Source organism: Lepus europaeus, chromosome 2, assembly GCF_033115175.1.
Source record: "Lepus europaeus isolate LE1 chromosome 2, mLepTim1.pri, whole genome shotgun sequence".
Classification (NCBI taxonomy): domain Eukaryota; kingdom Metazoa; phylum Chordata; class Mammalia; order Lagomorpha; family Leporidae; genus Lepus; species Lepus europaeus.
Window position 1 is genome coordinate 16,856,540 of NC_084828.1, and position 16,029 is coordinate 16,872,568.

Genomic DNA, 16,029 nt, shown 5'->3' on the forward strand with positions numbered 1-16,029 from the left:
TAGTTTTGATGCAATAATATTATCTAATTAAGATTTGGATTTCCCTGGTTATCATAGTCATAACCTTTATAGTTTTATTTACTTCTCTATCGAGGATTGACTCAGGGTTTATATTTGTTTTCTATATTTCTTTAGTTGCTTTAATCTGTAATTCCTGTACCTCATCTTTCTTTCTCCCTCCCTCCCTCCCTCCCCCTCTCTTTTTCTTTCTTTCTTTCTTCCTTTCAAGATTTATTTATTTTTAAGGCAAAACTATAGAGAGAAGGAGAGAGAGAGAGAGGAGAGAGAGAGAGAGATCAGGATCTTCCACCCACTGTTCTTTCCCCAAATGGCTGCAGCAGCCAGGGGCTGGGCCAGAGTGAAGCCAGGAGTTTCTTCCAAGTCTCCCACATGAGTAGCAGGGGCCCAGGCACTTGGGCCATCTTCTGATGCTTTCCCAGGTACATTAGCAGGGAGCTGGATTGGAAGTGGAGCAGCTGGGACTCTAACCAGCTCCCATATGGGATGCTGGCACTGTAGATGATGGCTTAACCTACAGCACCACAGCACTGGCCCCTTCTTTTCTTTCTTGTCATTGTTTGAGCCAGCTGTTATATAGAGTGTCACAAAATCTTGATTTGTCTGATGTTTCCTCATGATTAGATTCTGGTTAATTTTCAGCTCAAGAGTACTTACTGGGGCCAGCGCTGTGGCATAGCGGGTGAAGCCACCAAATGCAGTGCCAGCATCCCATATAGGTGCTGGTTAAAGTCCTGGCTGCTCCACTTCCAGTCCAATTCTCTGCTATGGCCTGGGAAAGCAGTGGAAGATGGCCCAAGTTCCTCGGCCTCTGTGCCCATATGGGAAGACCCAGAGGAAACTCCTGGCTCCTGGCTTCAGATCAACACAGCTCTGGCCATTGCAGCTAATTGATGAGTGAACTAGCAGATGGAAGACCTCTTTCTCTCTCTGCCTCTCCTACTCTCTCTTTGTGTAACTCTGACTTTCAAATAAATACATAAATTTTTAAAAAAACAAAAAAAGAGTACTTACTACAAAGGTTCTTATGTGTCTGCAGTGCGTTAACTTAAGCGGGCACGTACTGTCAGTGTGTTCTTTTATTGGTGATGTTACATTTGATTACTCAGTAAAGGCTTGTTTGATTTATTTAATGTGAAAGTCCTTTGATGAATATATTTTAAAAATGAACTAAGTCCTACTATGGTTTGATCCTTGTATTTGAGGTTTTATAATATTCAGCTAATGGTGTCTTTGTATTAGGAGGAGATGTATGATATAGTGCAAGAAAATGTGTTAAAGCAGGTTAAAAATGCCAAAGAGAACTATACAGTGATTGTGAAAAATGAGAACTCCATTATTGAGGCACAAGCAGGAGTTGTGAAGTACGATTCTCACACATATGCCTTCGGTGCTCTCAGTAGTGCCAGTTTTTCCTGTTCCTAAAAAAGGAAGCTAGAAACCCATATGTTTATGAAAAATTTCCCGACTGATGAAATGACTGTGAGGAGACCCCAAGACATTTTGGATTGCTAGTTTGCACCCTGCCCTACAAGGATGCTGTAGGGTTTGGTACAGGATGAGATCAGCCATGAAAATGAGATTCATTTTAAGCAAGAGTCATCAGTTGATGTGGAAGGAATGTATGGAAGACTTGGGAAGAGAGTAAGCGAGTCGTCTTTGGAGAGCGTTGAGTAGATTTTCTGGACTCTAAATAGAGTCCAAGCCAAGGTGAATGTATGAATTTGGAGATGATTTGAGAAAGATAGTAGCAACGTATGTCTAATAATGAGAGGTTGGTCAGAATGTCTGCTGGTTTGTAAGGGAAAGAAGCAGTGCCATGTGGCATGGCACATTTGGAAAATATGAATGACATATAATTGTAGATCTCTTCCATGTAATTATAAATTTTTTTAATTAATGTATTTTTAATTGTGTTCTTGTTGTTAGACTTATATTTGTTCTTTTCTACTGATTGTCTTGATTTAATTTGGTTTACCAGCAAATTATTTACTTTCCACCAGCTTCGGGCACTGTACTCAATGTACCTTCGCAAAACGAAGAGTTTGAATAAATTGCTTTATCACCTGTTCAGACTGATGCCAGAAAATCCAAGCTATGGAGAGACAGCCATTGAGGTCTCAAATAAGGACCCTAAGACATTCTTTACTGAGGAACTCCAGTTGAGCATTAGAGGTCAGTAAGCTCTGTGTTTGTGTTCTTTCTCCGAGATTAGGTTCAGATGAAATTATATTAAACTTTTCCCTGGGGGTATGCAGAATAATCCCAAATGTTTCTCAGCTGTAAGGTTGTTGAAATGTAAGACTTTTCTGTATCTCTATAAATATGACAAATAATTAAAACTTACAGATAAAGTTGTAAAGAATTTAATGAATTTTCAGAGGTTAGTATTGCAGAATGTTATCATATTCTATAAACAAATGTTATATGATAACATTTTGGAGGCATGTAAATAAATAATCTTCCATTAGGGAAACAAAGATACATAAAAAGTAAGTTTAGGTTTTAGCTGAGAGGATAGCCACATATGCATCTAGTTATACTACAGTATTGTAAACAGATACCAAGAATAGCGATTTTTTAATGTACTGTGGATCTGAAGAAGGACTACATCTTGGGAGTGTTGAGGTCAGTATTTTAAGACTTTGGAACGGGGGCCGGCGCCGTGGCTTAACAGGCTAATCCTCCGCCTTGCGGCGCCTGCCGGCACACCGGGTTCTAGTCTCGGTTGGGGCGCCGGATTCTATCCCGGTTGCCCATCTTCCAGGCCAGCTCTCTGCTATGGTCCGGGAAGGCAGTGGAGGATGGCCCAAGTGCTTGGGCCCTGCACCCGCATGGGAGACCAGGAGAAGCAAGTGGCTCCTGGCTTCGGATCAGCGAGATGTGCCGGCCGCAGCGGCCATTGGAGGGTGAACCAACGGCAAAAGGAAGACCTTTCTCTCTGTCTCTCTCTCTCTCACTATCCACTCTGCCTGTCAAAAATTAAAAAAAAAAAAAAAAAAAAAAAGACTTTGGAACAGCATCTCATGAGCTTTGAGGAAAGTAAAGGAGGCCAGATTCCTTTTTATAATTTGCTAGTGGTCTTCAAAAAGTTCATGAAAAATGTTTGTTACAAAAACCCTATGTGTGGATTTGAAAAATTTTTTGCACCAAAGTAACCTTTTTTTTTTGAAGGATGTATTTATTTATCTGAAAGGCAGAATGAGTGAGAGAATGAGAGAGAGAGAGATCAAGATCTCTATCCACTGGTTGACTCTCCAGATTGCCACAGCTGCCAGGACTGGGCTGGGCTGAAGCCAGAAGCCAGGAACATGGTCTGAATCTCCCTCTTGAATGGCAGGAATTTGAGTACTTGAGCCATCTGGGAAGTAGAGACCAATATAGGATGCAGGTGCCTTGGCAGTGGCTTCACCTGCTATACTACAATGCCCGCCCTATGCACCAAAATAAACTTTAAATTTTTTCCACAGACTTTTTTTTTAATCAAGGATTTTAAAAAAATTATTTATTTATTTGAAAGTCAGAATTACACAGAGAGACTAGGAGAGGCAGAGAGAGAGAGAGAGAGAGAGAGGTCTTTCATCCGCTGGTTCACTCCCCAATTGGCTGCAACAGCTCGAGCTGCACTGATCTGAAGCCAGGAGCCAGGAGCTTCTTCTGGTCTCCCATGTGAGTGCAGGGGCCCAAGGACTTGGGCCAGCTTCTACTGCTTTCCCAGGCCATAGCAGAGAGCTGGATCAGAAGTGGAGCCGCCAGGACTTGAAATGATGCCCATATGGGTTGCCTTACCTGCTACGTCACAGTGCCAGCCCCTCCACAGACTTTTGAAGTACCCTTGTATATTATAAGCGGTCTTTCATGTGAAATATAGCACGTTATTTCTAGGAAGGTTTTTCAGTCTCAGCTGGCATTTTCCCTCTTTTTATTCTTTTGGCATTCTTACAATCCTTTTTCAAAAAATTTTTTTTACTTTCTTTTATGTTTTAAATACACAGAGAGATATGTCTTTGATCTGTAGGTTCATTCCTTAAATGCCCACAACAGCCAAAGCTAAACCAAGCTGAAGCCAGGAGCCCAGAATTTGATACAGGTCACCCGCATAGGGAATAGGGACCTAAGTACTTGAGCCATCACCTGCTGTTTCCCAGTATACTTATTAGCAGGAAAATGGATCAGAAGTAGAGTAGTTGAGACTTGAACTAGGCACTTCCCTATGAGATACAGACAAGCAGCAACTCAACTGCTCTGCCAAATTCTCTTATGTTTCCTTTGGAATGTGTGGGGGTTACTGATACTTGAGTTCTGGTTTCTTTAGTGTCTTTGTCCTGTTAGCTGTAGCACTGTTGTTGAGGTATTAAAAATGAATTTCTAAGGAAAGTACTAGTATTAGTGTAAAAATATGTAAAGTATATAAAATATGTAAAAATAATGTTTCTAAACTGAAGAATTTTTTTTCCTCAGAAACAGCAACTCTTCCATACCATATTCCACACTTGGCTTGTTCAGTCTATCATATGACATTAAAAGACTTGCCAGCCATGGTTAGGCTGTGGTGGAATAGCAGTGAGAAGCGCGTTTTCAATATTGTTGATAGATTTACAAGCAAGTATGTCAGCAATGTTCTTTCTTTTCAAGAAATATCTTCTGTGCAAACAAGTACACAACTATTTAATGGTATGACGGTGAGTGTTTTCTTGAGTTTCTCTAGAAAAGTTGAATATTGGTTATGTCTGTCATTATGAACGTCATCATAAAAATGTAGTCCTTGATTAAGAATTTACAGGAATTATCTATGTTATTTTCTGATTCTTGTGTATTAAGTCTCATACCATATGGGCTGGAACAGTGGTATAATTTCATTTACCCACCAAATAGTTTTTTTTTTTTTTTATTCATTAGTTCATTCAAAATAAATATTGGAATACTTGCAGATACCAGGCTGTATGTACCAGTCACCTGGGTTCACAGATTCCTGCACTGTTACAGTATATCTTCAGGTAGAGGAAAAAGGGCAGCACTGGTAGTGTTTCCTGCATTGGAAACTTAAGAGTGACAATATTAAGAGAAAGAGAGTTCTGTGATCTGAGCAGGAAAGGCTCATCTGGCTGGGGGTATCTAATGAGACTTTATGAAGGAAGGTTACTTGGGGGTTAGGAGAAAATGAAAAAAAGACATTTAATTTAAAGAAAATAGTATTGCAGCAGCAAGAAGCATTGAAATGACACTGTAATTTATTTTTATTTGAATGGCAAAGTGACAGAGAGATATCTTTCACCCACTGATTTACCTCCCAGAAACCCACAACAGCCAGGATGATGCCAGACTCCCAAAACACAGTCTGGGTCTTTCACGTGAGTGGCTGAAACTCAAATGCTTTAGCCATCATCTGCTTCTTCCCAGGTATATTAGCAAGGAGCTAGTTTGGAAATGGAGCAGCTGGAAATTGAACTGGCACTCCAATATGGGAGGTAGGCATCCCAAGCAGCAGCTTAACCTGCTCTGCCACACACCTGCCCTAAGATGATATACTCTAATTTCTGTGATTACCCAAGAAATGATGATTAACCAATTATTCATATAGAGTAGGATTCCCAAAGGTGAATTGTCTGAGGGAAGACACAAATTAGAGGTATGTTGGGCAAGACCTCAGTTAACAGTCTAAAAATATTTGGTCCCATTCAGCCACTGAAGATTTTCTATTTAGGCAGGAGTCTATGAAATTGCTGTGATTGCAGTACATAGCATGGGCAGTACATAGCATGTTGGGATACAGCGTGGATTCAAATGAATAATTCAGAAAGACTCAGGGTGGACATTATGAGCAAAGGAATAGGATCTGAGTGAGGCAATACTGGTGGGAATGTAAAAAACAAGAAATGTGAGAGATTTTGTAATGGTGATTTAGTCAGATTTGCAACTAATATCTGGGTTAAGGAAGAAGGAGAAATCTAAGATGATGCTGTGGTTTTTCTCACGGGAAGTAGGAAGGTCACAAGATTAAGTGTGTAAAGGACAATAATACATGCTTTATGTTGGGGTTGCAATGTTAGCATGAAAATTTAAAAAACCAAGTATAAATGCTGTGACTTATGATGGTTGGCCCTGAAGCTCAGGAAAGTAATGTGGTCAAGAAAGATCTGGCAGACGTAGAATTGATATTTGATGCCCTGTATGTGAAAGAGAATGGATAATTAAAAACGCATGCTGTCATTTGTTCAAAAGTGATTTAACTATTATGTGGCAAACCTACCATAATAAAACACTTTTTTTTTGAACATTTATTTGTTTATTGAAAGTTAGAGTTATGCAGAGGGAGAAAGAGAGAGTCTTCCATCCAGTGGTTCACTTCCCAATTGGCCTCAATGGCCTGAGCTGAGCCGATCCGAATCCAGGAGCCAGGAGCTTCTTCCATGCCTCCCATGCGGGTGCAGGGGCCCAAGGACTTGGGCCATCTTCTACTGCTTTCCCAGGCCATAGCAGAGATCTGAATTGGAAGTGGAGCAGCCTGGGCTTGAACTGGCACCCATATGGGATGCCAGCACTGCAGGCGGCAACTATACCCGCTACGCCACGGTGCCAGCTCCCAAACATACTATTTTAGATGAACAGTCTATTTCTTTTAAAATGTCAGTGTCATAAAATCACATAAAACATGACAGGGATTTTAACCTATATGTTAATTATCTCATGTCAGATAAGTGAATGTTTTTCTGCTTTGTCCTTGACTGAAAACTGCTAATGGTCAACCTGTCAGCATTAGTTTTTCTGAAAGATTTATTTATTTTTTAAAGGTTTTTTTTTTTTTTTTTGACAGGTAGAATTATAGACAGTGAGAGAGAGAGACTGAGAGAAAGGTCTTCCTTCTGTTGGTTCACTCCGCAAATGGCTGCTATGGCCGGCGCTGCGCCAATCCAAAGCCAGGAGCCAGGTGCTTCTTCTTGGTCTCCCATGCGCAGGGGCCCAAGCACTTGGGCCATCATCCACTGCCCTCCTGGGCCACAGCAGAGAGCTGGACTGGAAGAGGGGCAGCCGGGACTAGAACCTGGTGCCCATATGGGATGCCGGCACTGCAGGCAGAGGATTAACCAAGTGAGCCATGGCACCGGCCCCTATTTATTTATTTGAAAGTCAGAATTACACAGAGGAAGAGACAGAGAAAGAGAGATCTTCCATCTGCCGGTTCACTCCCCAAATGACTGCATCAGCTGGAGCTGGGCCAGGCCACAACCAGGAATCAGGAGCTTCTTCTGGATCTCCTATTTGGGTGCAAAGGCCCAAGCACTTGGGCCATCCTCTGCCACTCCCAGGCACAAGAGCAGCAGGCTGTATCAGAAGTAGAGCAGCCGGGTCTCTAACTGGTGCCCATATAGGTTGCTGGTGTTGCAAGTGACGTCTTTTACCTTTTGTGCCACAACACTGGTCCTTCAGAATGTTTGAAAGAAAACAATTTGGTTAAAAAAAAATGTCCTTTCTTGTATTGCAGGTTAAAGCTCGAGCTGCTACACGAGAAGTGATGGCTACTTATACCATTGAGGACATTGTCATTGAACTTATAATACAGTTGCCTTCAAATTATCCTTTGGGTTCAATAACAGTGGAAAGTGGGAAAAGAGTAGGTGTGGCTGTTCAGCAGTGGCGGAACTGGATGTTGCAATTAAGTACTTACCTCACTCATCAGGTAAGGTTTCACTTACAGGTTTGGCTTTACAAACTAGGGAAAGAATGGTTAAACACAAAATGTATCTCTTAAGAAGAAAATATAGGCTTCCCTTGGAGATATTTAGGCTTTGGTTCTAGACCAGTATGGTAATTTGAGTATCAGCAGTAAAGAAACTCATTTGAGTTTTTTGGTTTCCCAATGTACATAGAAGTTATGTTTATACTGTAGTCTTTTAAATGTCTAATAACATTCTATCTTAAAAAATATGCATACCATAATTACAAAATATTTTATTGCTAAAACAAAATGGTAATAATAATAATCTGAGCCTTCTCTGAGTTATAATATTTTTGCTTGTGGAGGATCTTGCCTTCATGTTGATGGCTAATAGCTGATGGGGCTGTTGCTGAAAGTGGGGGTGGTAGGCAGTTTGTTAAAATAACACAACAGTGAAGTTTGCTGCATCAGTTAACTCCTCCTTTCACAGCAGACTTCCTGTAGTGTGCAGTGCTGTTTGATAGTGTTTTACTCAAAGTAGAACTTCTTTCAATTTTTTGAAAAATATTTATTTATTTGCAAGTCAGAGTAACACAGAAAGGAGAGGCAGAGAGAGAGAGAGAGACAGAGAGAGACAGAGAGGTAGAGACAGAGAGATCTTCGTTCACTAGTTCACTCCCCAGTTGGCTGCAACAGCAGGAGCTGCACCAATCCGAAGCCAGGAGCCAGGAGCCAGGAGCTTCTTGTGGGTCTCCCACATGGGTGCAGGGGCCCAGGGACTTGGGCCATCTTCTACTGCTTTTCCAGGCCATAGCAGAGTGCTGGATCTGAAGAGGAGCAGCCGGGACTAGAACCGGCACCCATATGAGATGCTGGCGCTTCAGGCCAGGGTGTTAACCTGCTGCGGCACAGTGTCGGCCCCTAGAACTTCTTTCAACGTTAGAGTCGCTCCTGAAACCCTGCTGCTGCTTTGTCAGCTAAGTGTAGGTAATACTCTAGGTCTTCTGTTGTCCTTTCAGCGGCAGTACTCACAGCACATCTTCATCAGGAGTAGTTTCCATCTCAAGAAACCACATTTCTCTCCTCATCCATAAGAAGCAGCTTTTCCTCCGTTAAAGTTTTAATGTGAGATTGCAGCAATTCAGTCACTTCTTTAGGTTCTACTTCTAACTCTAGTTCTCTTCATATTGTCACCTCATCTGCAGTTACTTCCTTCGCTGAAGTCTTGAACCCCCCAAAGTCATCCATGAGGGTTCGAGTCAACTTCTTTGAAACTCTGAATAATATTGATATTGCTCTTAGGAAGCACATATGTTCTTAATGGCATCTAGGATTCAGAGTCCTTTCCAGAAGTTTTCAGTTTACTTTGCGTAGATATGTATTAGAGGAATCACTATGTATGGCAGCTGTAGCTTTATGAAATGTATTTTTTAATTCATAAACTTGAAAGTTAAAATTAATGATCCATGCATGAACTACTGAATGGATGTTGTGTTTGCAGCTGTGAACATAACATTAATGTTCATCTCCATCTGACTCTTGGGTAGTCAGGTGCATTGTCAACAGGCGGCAGTATTTTGAATTGTGTTTTCTGAGCTGAAGCAAAATATTCAGAATACATGTTGCAAGCTGATGTGTTATCATCCAGGCTTTGTTGTTCCATTTATATAGAGTCCGGGCACAGTAGATGTAGTATAATTCTTAAGGTTCTTAAGATTTTCAAAATGGCAAGTAAGCATTGGCTTTAAGTCACCAGATATGTTAGCACCTTACAGGGAATTCTACCTGTTCTTTGAACACTGACGCCAGGCATGGATTTCATGTAAAAGAGCTGGACTGCATCTTCTTCCATCACTGTGTTGAAAATGTGTTATTTATGGGGCCAGCGCTGTGGCACAGCGGGTTAAAAAGCCCTGGCCTGAAGCGCTGGCATCCCATATGGGTGCCGGTTCTAGTCCCAGCTGCTCTACTTCCCATCCAGCTCTCTGCTGTGGCCTGGGAAAGCAGTAGAAAATGGCCCAAGTCTTTGGGGCCCTGCACCCATGTGGGAGACTTGGAAGAAGCTCCTGGCTCCTGGCTTTGGATGGGTGCAACTCCAGCTGTTGTGGCTATCTGGGAAATGAACCAGCGGATGGAAGACCTTTCTGTCTCTACCTCTCTCTGTAACTCTGTCATTCAAATACATAAAATAAATATATATATTTTTAAATGTGTTATTTAACACAGCTACCTTCAGCAGTTCTCTTAATTAGGTCTTCTGGGTAACTGATGAATCCTCTATCAATATGCACTGCTTCACCTTGTACTTTAATAGACACACTTATTTCCTTCAACATTATGAATCAACCTCACCTAGTTTCAGAATTTTCTGCTGTAGCTTCCTTACCTCTCTCAGCCTTCATAGAATTGAAGGGAGTTAAGGTCTTGCTCTGAATTAGGTTTTGGTTTAAGAGAATGTTGCGGCCGCTTTAATTTTCTATCCAGGTCATTAAAACTTTCTCAGTATCAGCTGTTTTGCTTTCTTTTCATTCAAGAGTTTATTTGCCAGAGCAGCAATATTAATTTCCTTCAAGTTTTCCTTTGCATTCAAAACATGGCTAACTGACACAGCTGGGCAAGCTTCCAGCCTGTTACCAGCTTTTAACATGTCTTTCTCACTAAGTTTAATAATTTCTAGCTTTTGATTTCAAGTGAGAGATGTGTAACTCTTGCTGTCACTTGAATTCTTAGAGGCCACTGTATGATTAACAGTTGGCCTGAGTTCAATATTTTTGTGTCTCAGAGAATAGGGAAGTCTGAGGAAAGGGAAAGGGATAGGTAACATCTGATTGGTAGAGCCACTAGAACATACACAGCATTTATTGATTAACTTCATAGTCTGATGTGTGCATCATTCATGATGCCTTAAAACAATTAGCAATAGTAACATGGAAGATCACTGGTCAGGGGGCTAGTGTTGTGGTGCAGTGGGTAAATCTGCTTCCTGTGCCATCTTTCCATTTTGGAACACTAGTTTTAGCCTTGAATGCTCTGCTTTCTGATCCAGGTCTGTACTAAAGCACCTGGGAAGGCTACAGATGATGGCCTAAGGACTTGGGTCCCTGCCATCTATGTGAGATTCTGATGGAGTTCTATGCTCCTGGCTTCAGCCTGGCCCAACCCTAACCATTGCAGCTATTTGGGGAGTAAACCAGTGAATGGAAAATCTTTCTTGGTCTCTCCCCCTCCTCTACTTCTCTCTCACTTTGCCTTTCAAATAAATAAGTCTTGAAAAAAAGAAGATTACTGGTCACAGTTACTGTAACAGGTATATAAATGAAAAAGTTTGAACTATTGTAAGAATTACCAAAATGTGACACAGAGACACAAAGTGAGCATCCGCTGTTAGAATTGTGGTACCTGTAGACTTGCTTAATGAAGAAAAATTTCATCAGTTTCCTGAAACTTGGAAGGTTATTTTTAAACCAGCACTCATAAAACTTCAAATATGTAAATGTAGTCAGGTAGATTTTCTTCTTTAAAATGTAACTCTAAAATTTGAGAAAGTGAATAAAAGAATCATTGGTGGTCTTCAGTGTATAGTGTGACTCTTGTTTTCTTTTTGTTCACAGAATGGAAGTATTATGGAAGGATTAGCATTATGGAAAAACAATGTAGACAAGCGTTTTGAGGGTGTGGAAGATTGCATGATCTGTTTCTCAGTCATTCATGGCTTCAACTATTCCCTTCCCAAAAAAGCCTGTAGAACATGCAAGAAAAAATTTCATTCAGCCTGCTTGGTAAGACTATAGAGAAACTAACTAGCTTATATTTTGTGCATTTTATATATGATACCTAACTTTGAAAAAGAAAACTATGTTAAATTCTATGTTAAATTAACTATGTTAGTTAAAACAGGAGACATATTAAAAAGTGATTTTTCAAAATCTATTAAAAGTAGTTAGTAATTTGCTGAGACTGGTGGCCTCAGAACACTTTAATAAATGGATGTTTCTAAGTGGAACTGAAGCTCATCATACTGCATTTGCTTTGAGGGAGATATTACTTTATCTTATCGGTTGTGTGCATGAGCTGAGGTGTAAAGAATCATAGCATAGCCATTGAAAACATTTAGGTCTGTTGATTTTGAAGATGAAAGAGCAAAAATTTTACTATTCTGTCTTTTTCAGTTTATCACTTGAAGGTTGCTTTTGATGTGTATATGTGAGATAACAGCTGTGAAAAGAACTTCTAACAGTTAAAATCTTTTCTTTTTCAGTACAAATGGTTTACATCTAGCAACAAATCTACTTGTCCTCTCTGCCGTGAGACCTTTTTCTGAGATGCTTTTCCATTTGAAGTGATCCCTGACTTGAACAAGTGAAGGCATTTGGTTTAGATCCATCTGGAAGCATTGATGTGAGGAGGCCAGTGAGCATTATTTTTAAATAGGACCTTTCTGAAAAATTATTTTGGTTAATGTAATGATCCTAAAATCAAGTTTACTTATCTTTAGATTGCTTTGTAAATGTTTGGAAAACTTTTCTTTTACAAAAGAATATTACATATTTGAGAGAAAATATTTATATTACGGGTTTAATCTCTTTGTATATTTAATGAAAAAAACCCTAAATTACAGAATTGGAATATGTGAAAATACAGCTGTATTATACTTATAAATCCATTCAGTTTGTTGTTCTATGTTCTAGAATAGTCCAAGTGAGGCAAAATGAATTGAGAGAGCTTAATTACATCTACCGATATTTTAAGACTTATTTATTAGTTTTGACAAACAAATCAGTAGTTACAACCAAATTGGTAATATTCTAATTTTTTAGATTATTTTAATGATAAAAATTACACTAAGCTGTTAATATGGCTTATCTTAAGCTATTTGAAGCATGCTGTGATATCCTATGTAAAAGAGTAAACTGAACTTAAAAGGTGCCTCCATTTATCAAGGGTCATGAGATTCAGAAAATTCCAATTCATTACACCTATTTTTGCTTGTGGAAGAATTATATCCATGCATTAGTGAAATCTGAATTGTAAACTTGAAAGTGAATGTATTACTCAGCTTGTGTGAGTATCCAGAGGGTAAGAATGTGGTAGAAGTAGTAATTTGATTATTTCATTTATGAAGCAGAGTGGTAACTATGCCTCTATTGAGAGGGAAGAATAAATATTATTAAAACATAGATATTGATAGAAAAACAACATTTAAAAATGTAGGAGACTTTCAATTTTGAAAGCAAATCTTGCTGTTCTTACCAGCCAGAGTTACACTAAATAAGAGTTTTTTTCAGCCTTTAGAAATGAAAAATTAAGGATTTTAGTACTAAGTAATATTCACTATAATGGACTGAAGTGTACAAATAGGTGAAAGCCCAACTTTTGCCACAGCATGATTACCATTAAAATTGTTCCCCAAACATAAGAGTATGAAAGTTTGGAACTTGAAATAATTTTATTGCAGTCTTCCATTTCATGGGAAATTAGTTAGGTTACTTAACAGATCATCTAATCATCTGTGTTGCAAATGTTTAATTGGCAAAAAGCAACTCGTGTTAAATAAAATTACTGCTTACCATCAACTGGGTAGAATGACTATTATTGACATAGTATGAATGTGTTCAGAGGATTATAGTTGAGAGTGAAGTATTATTATGTGGGAGTTACAGGTCTCTTGAATTGTATGTGCAGATACAGTGTCCTACCTAGTTCTGCTTGTCTCTTTAATTTTTCTGCGTAGTATTTATTATCTTCTAGTCTTGAGGCTCAGACTTAGTAAGTGAAATATAGATAAGCAAAATTCTACTACCTCTTCTTAACCCCTCTCTTTAAATAATTCTCTGACTGTAATCCCAAAGGATTGTGTTATTTCCACGTCAAAGTTACGTATCCTTTAAAAATTGTTTTGTAATAAGACATTGTTTATACATGTCCACTACTGGTATTTCTGGACTCCTAACCCAAACCTAAAGTAGAAAAGGAAAGGGAATAGTGGAGCATTTTTTCCATTAGGGCATCATGTTCTTGGTGAATCACTATACTGAAGGATAATTAAAGATCTACTCTTCATACTTAGACTAAATACATTTCTTTATGACTTGTAAGTATAATTGTAAAGCTTGTTATGATTTACATGCTAAAGAAAAAGCTTTCCAAGACTGGAATTCAGACTATCACATTAATTGTTTACATAGTATTGATGACTAAATAACAACCCCTAAAGCTTTAGTGTAAGGTCATTTTAAAATTTCATGAAACTCAAACTCATTAGCAAAATTATTTATTTAAAACCCCAAAGTCAATTGTGAATTTTAAAATTTATTTTTGATTCTTATTTATCACATGCTCTAATGTATGTACATACGTTTCTGTGGCCTAAATAATATGTTATGATTTGGTACATTTTTGTAGTGTGAGTAATTAATGTTATTAGTTAATTGTTACACCATATGTGCCCATTAAAATTCTTTTTAATTACAAAATATTTCAGATATACAGAAAAAATTAATATAAATGCCCTTGTAACTCTTCACATACTATTTTGCCATATTTGCTTCTGATTTTTAAAGAAATAAAATGTTACTCTTTTGTACTCCTCCCTGGCACAGTTCTCCTCCTTGCCCATCTACTTCCACCTTCCCTCCCTCTTCCTGACCCTGAGACTTCCCTACTGTTCTGAAGTTGGTGTGTCTCCATACCATTCAAGATTTTATACTTTGCCATATTTGTATCCAAAAATAGTATAGAATACTTTTAAAAATGTATATTCAGGCACTGGCGCTGTGGCGCAGTGGGTTAAAACCCTGGCCTGCAGCGTTGGCATCCCATAATGGGTGCTGGTTCGAGTCCCAGCTACTCCACTTCCAATCCATCTTCCTGGAATGTACATGGGAAGGCAGCAGAGGATGGTCCAAGTGCTTGGGACCCTGCAAGATCTGGAAGAAGCTCCTGGCTCCTGGCTTCTGATTAGCTCAGCTCCGGCCATTGTGGCCATTTGGGGAGTACACCAGCAGATGAAAGACCTCTCTCTGTTTCTCTACTTCTCTCTGTAACTCTTTCAGATAAACAAAATAAATCTTAAAAAAAAGTTTATTTTAGAAGAAAGTATATTTATGATTTCCTACCATAATGTAATTTTCTGTAATTTGCTATTTTATTTAACTGCTGTTTAATATCATATCAGATTTATTTATTTGAAAGTCAGAATTAACAGACAAAGAGAGAAAGGCAGAAGGAGTATATTTTTTATCTTACAGAATTTTTCAGGTCAATTTAATCAGATTTATCACTTGCTTTTTTTATGGTTGAGCCTTTTTGTGTTAGGTTTTGAAAATTTGTTTCTTCCCTAAGGTTTAAAAGATTCTAATATATTTTGAAATCTCAAAATGTGCCTTACTCAGTTGGACTTAATCCCTGAGATTTAAAAGATTCTGTTAGTTTCCTTGAGGTGTAAGTAAATTCTGTGCTTTGTTCTAAAAGTTTTAAAGTCAAAATACGCCTGATTCACTAGGAATTAATTTTTGTGACAGTTGTAAGTTTTGTGACAGTCTTCATCTGTACTGATAGCCAGTTCTCATGGAATCATTTATTAAATAGTATACCAAGTCCCCTATGATTTTTGTGGTCATCTCCTCTTTTATATTACTTAATTTTCTAATGTGTTTTGGGCTCTAAGAATTCTGTTCCTTTGATCTGTTTATCTTTGCTAATTCTACACTACTTAAATTTAAAGAATAGCTTCATAATTAGTCTTGAAGGTTAATAGTTTTTTTTTTTAAAGATTTATTTATTTATTTATTTGAAAGTCAGAGTTACACAGAGAGAGGAGACGCAGAAAGAGAGAGGTCTTCCGTCTGCTGACTCACTTCCCAGTTGACTGCCACGGCTGGAGCTAGGAACTTCTTCCGGGTCTCCCAAGTGGGTGCAGGGGCCCAAGGACTTGGGCCATCTTCTACTGCTTTCCCAGGCCATAGCAGAGAACTGGATTGGAAGTGGAGCATCTGGGTCTTGAACCGGTGCCCATATGGGAAGCCAGCGCTTCAGGCCATGGCATTAACCCACTGTGCCACAGCACCGGTCCCAATAGTAGTTTTCTAATCTTGTTCTTTTTCAAGACTGCTTCCTGATGCTCCCAGATTTGTTTAACATGAGCATTTGTTCTTGTCTTAACGGAAGAACGTGATGGGTGTCCATTTTAGGTTTTTTTTTTTTTAAGATCTATTATTTATTTATTTATTCGAAAGACAGAGTGAGCTCTACCATCCAGTGGTTCACTCCTCAAATGCTTGCAACAGCCAGTGCTTGGCCAGGCAGAAGCCAGGAACCAAAACCTCCATCTGCATATCCCACCTGGGTGGCAGTAG

At 39.0% G+C, this 16,029-nt stretch overlaps 1 protein-coding gene across 2 annotated transcripts in view; it reads left to right on the forward strand.

Annotated features, from left to right (window-relative positions):
- Nucleotides 1-14,263, forward strand: part of LTN1 (listerin E3 ubiquitin protein ligase 1) — a 68,937-nt gene extending 54,674 nt beyond the window's left edge. For both annotated transcript variants that reach the window (XM_062206323.1, XM_062206331.1), the window contains exons 26-30: nt 2,022-2,193; nt 4,480-4,700; nt 7,502-7,696; nt 11,287-11,454; nt 11,934-14,263. In XM_062206323.1, coding sequence (XP_062062307.1) covers nt 2,022-2,193; nt 4,480-4,700; nt 7,502-7,696; nt 11,287-11,454; nt 11,934-11,996 — 819 coding nt within the window. In that variant the 3' untranslated portion in view covers nt 11,997-14,263. The remainder of the gene's footprint in view (nt 1-2,021; nt 2,194-4,479; nt 4,701-7,501; nt 7,697-11,286; nt 11,455-11,933) is intronic.
- Nucleotides 14,264-16,029: the final 1,766 nt, after the last annotated feature.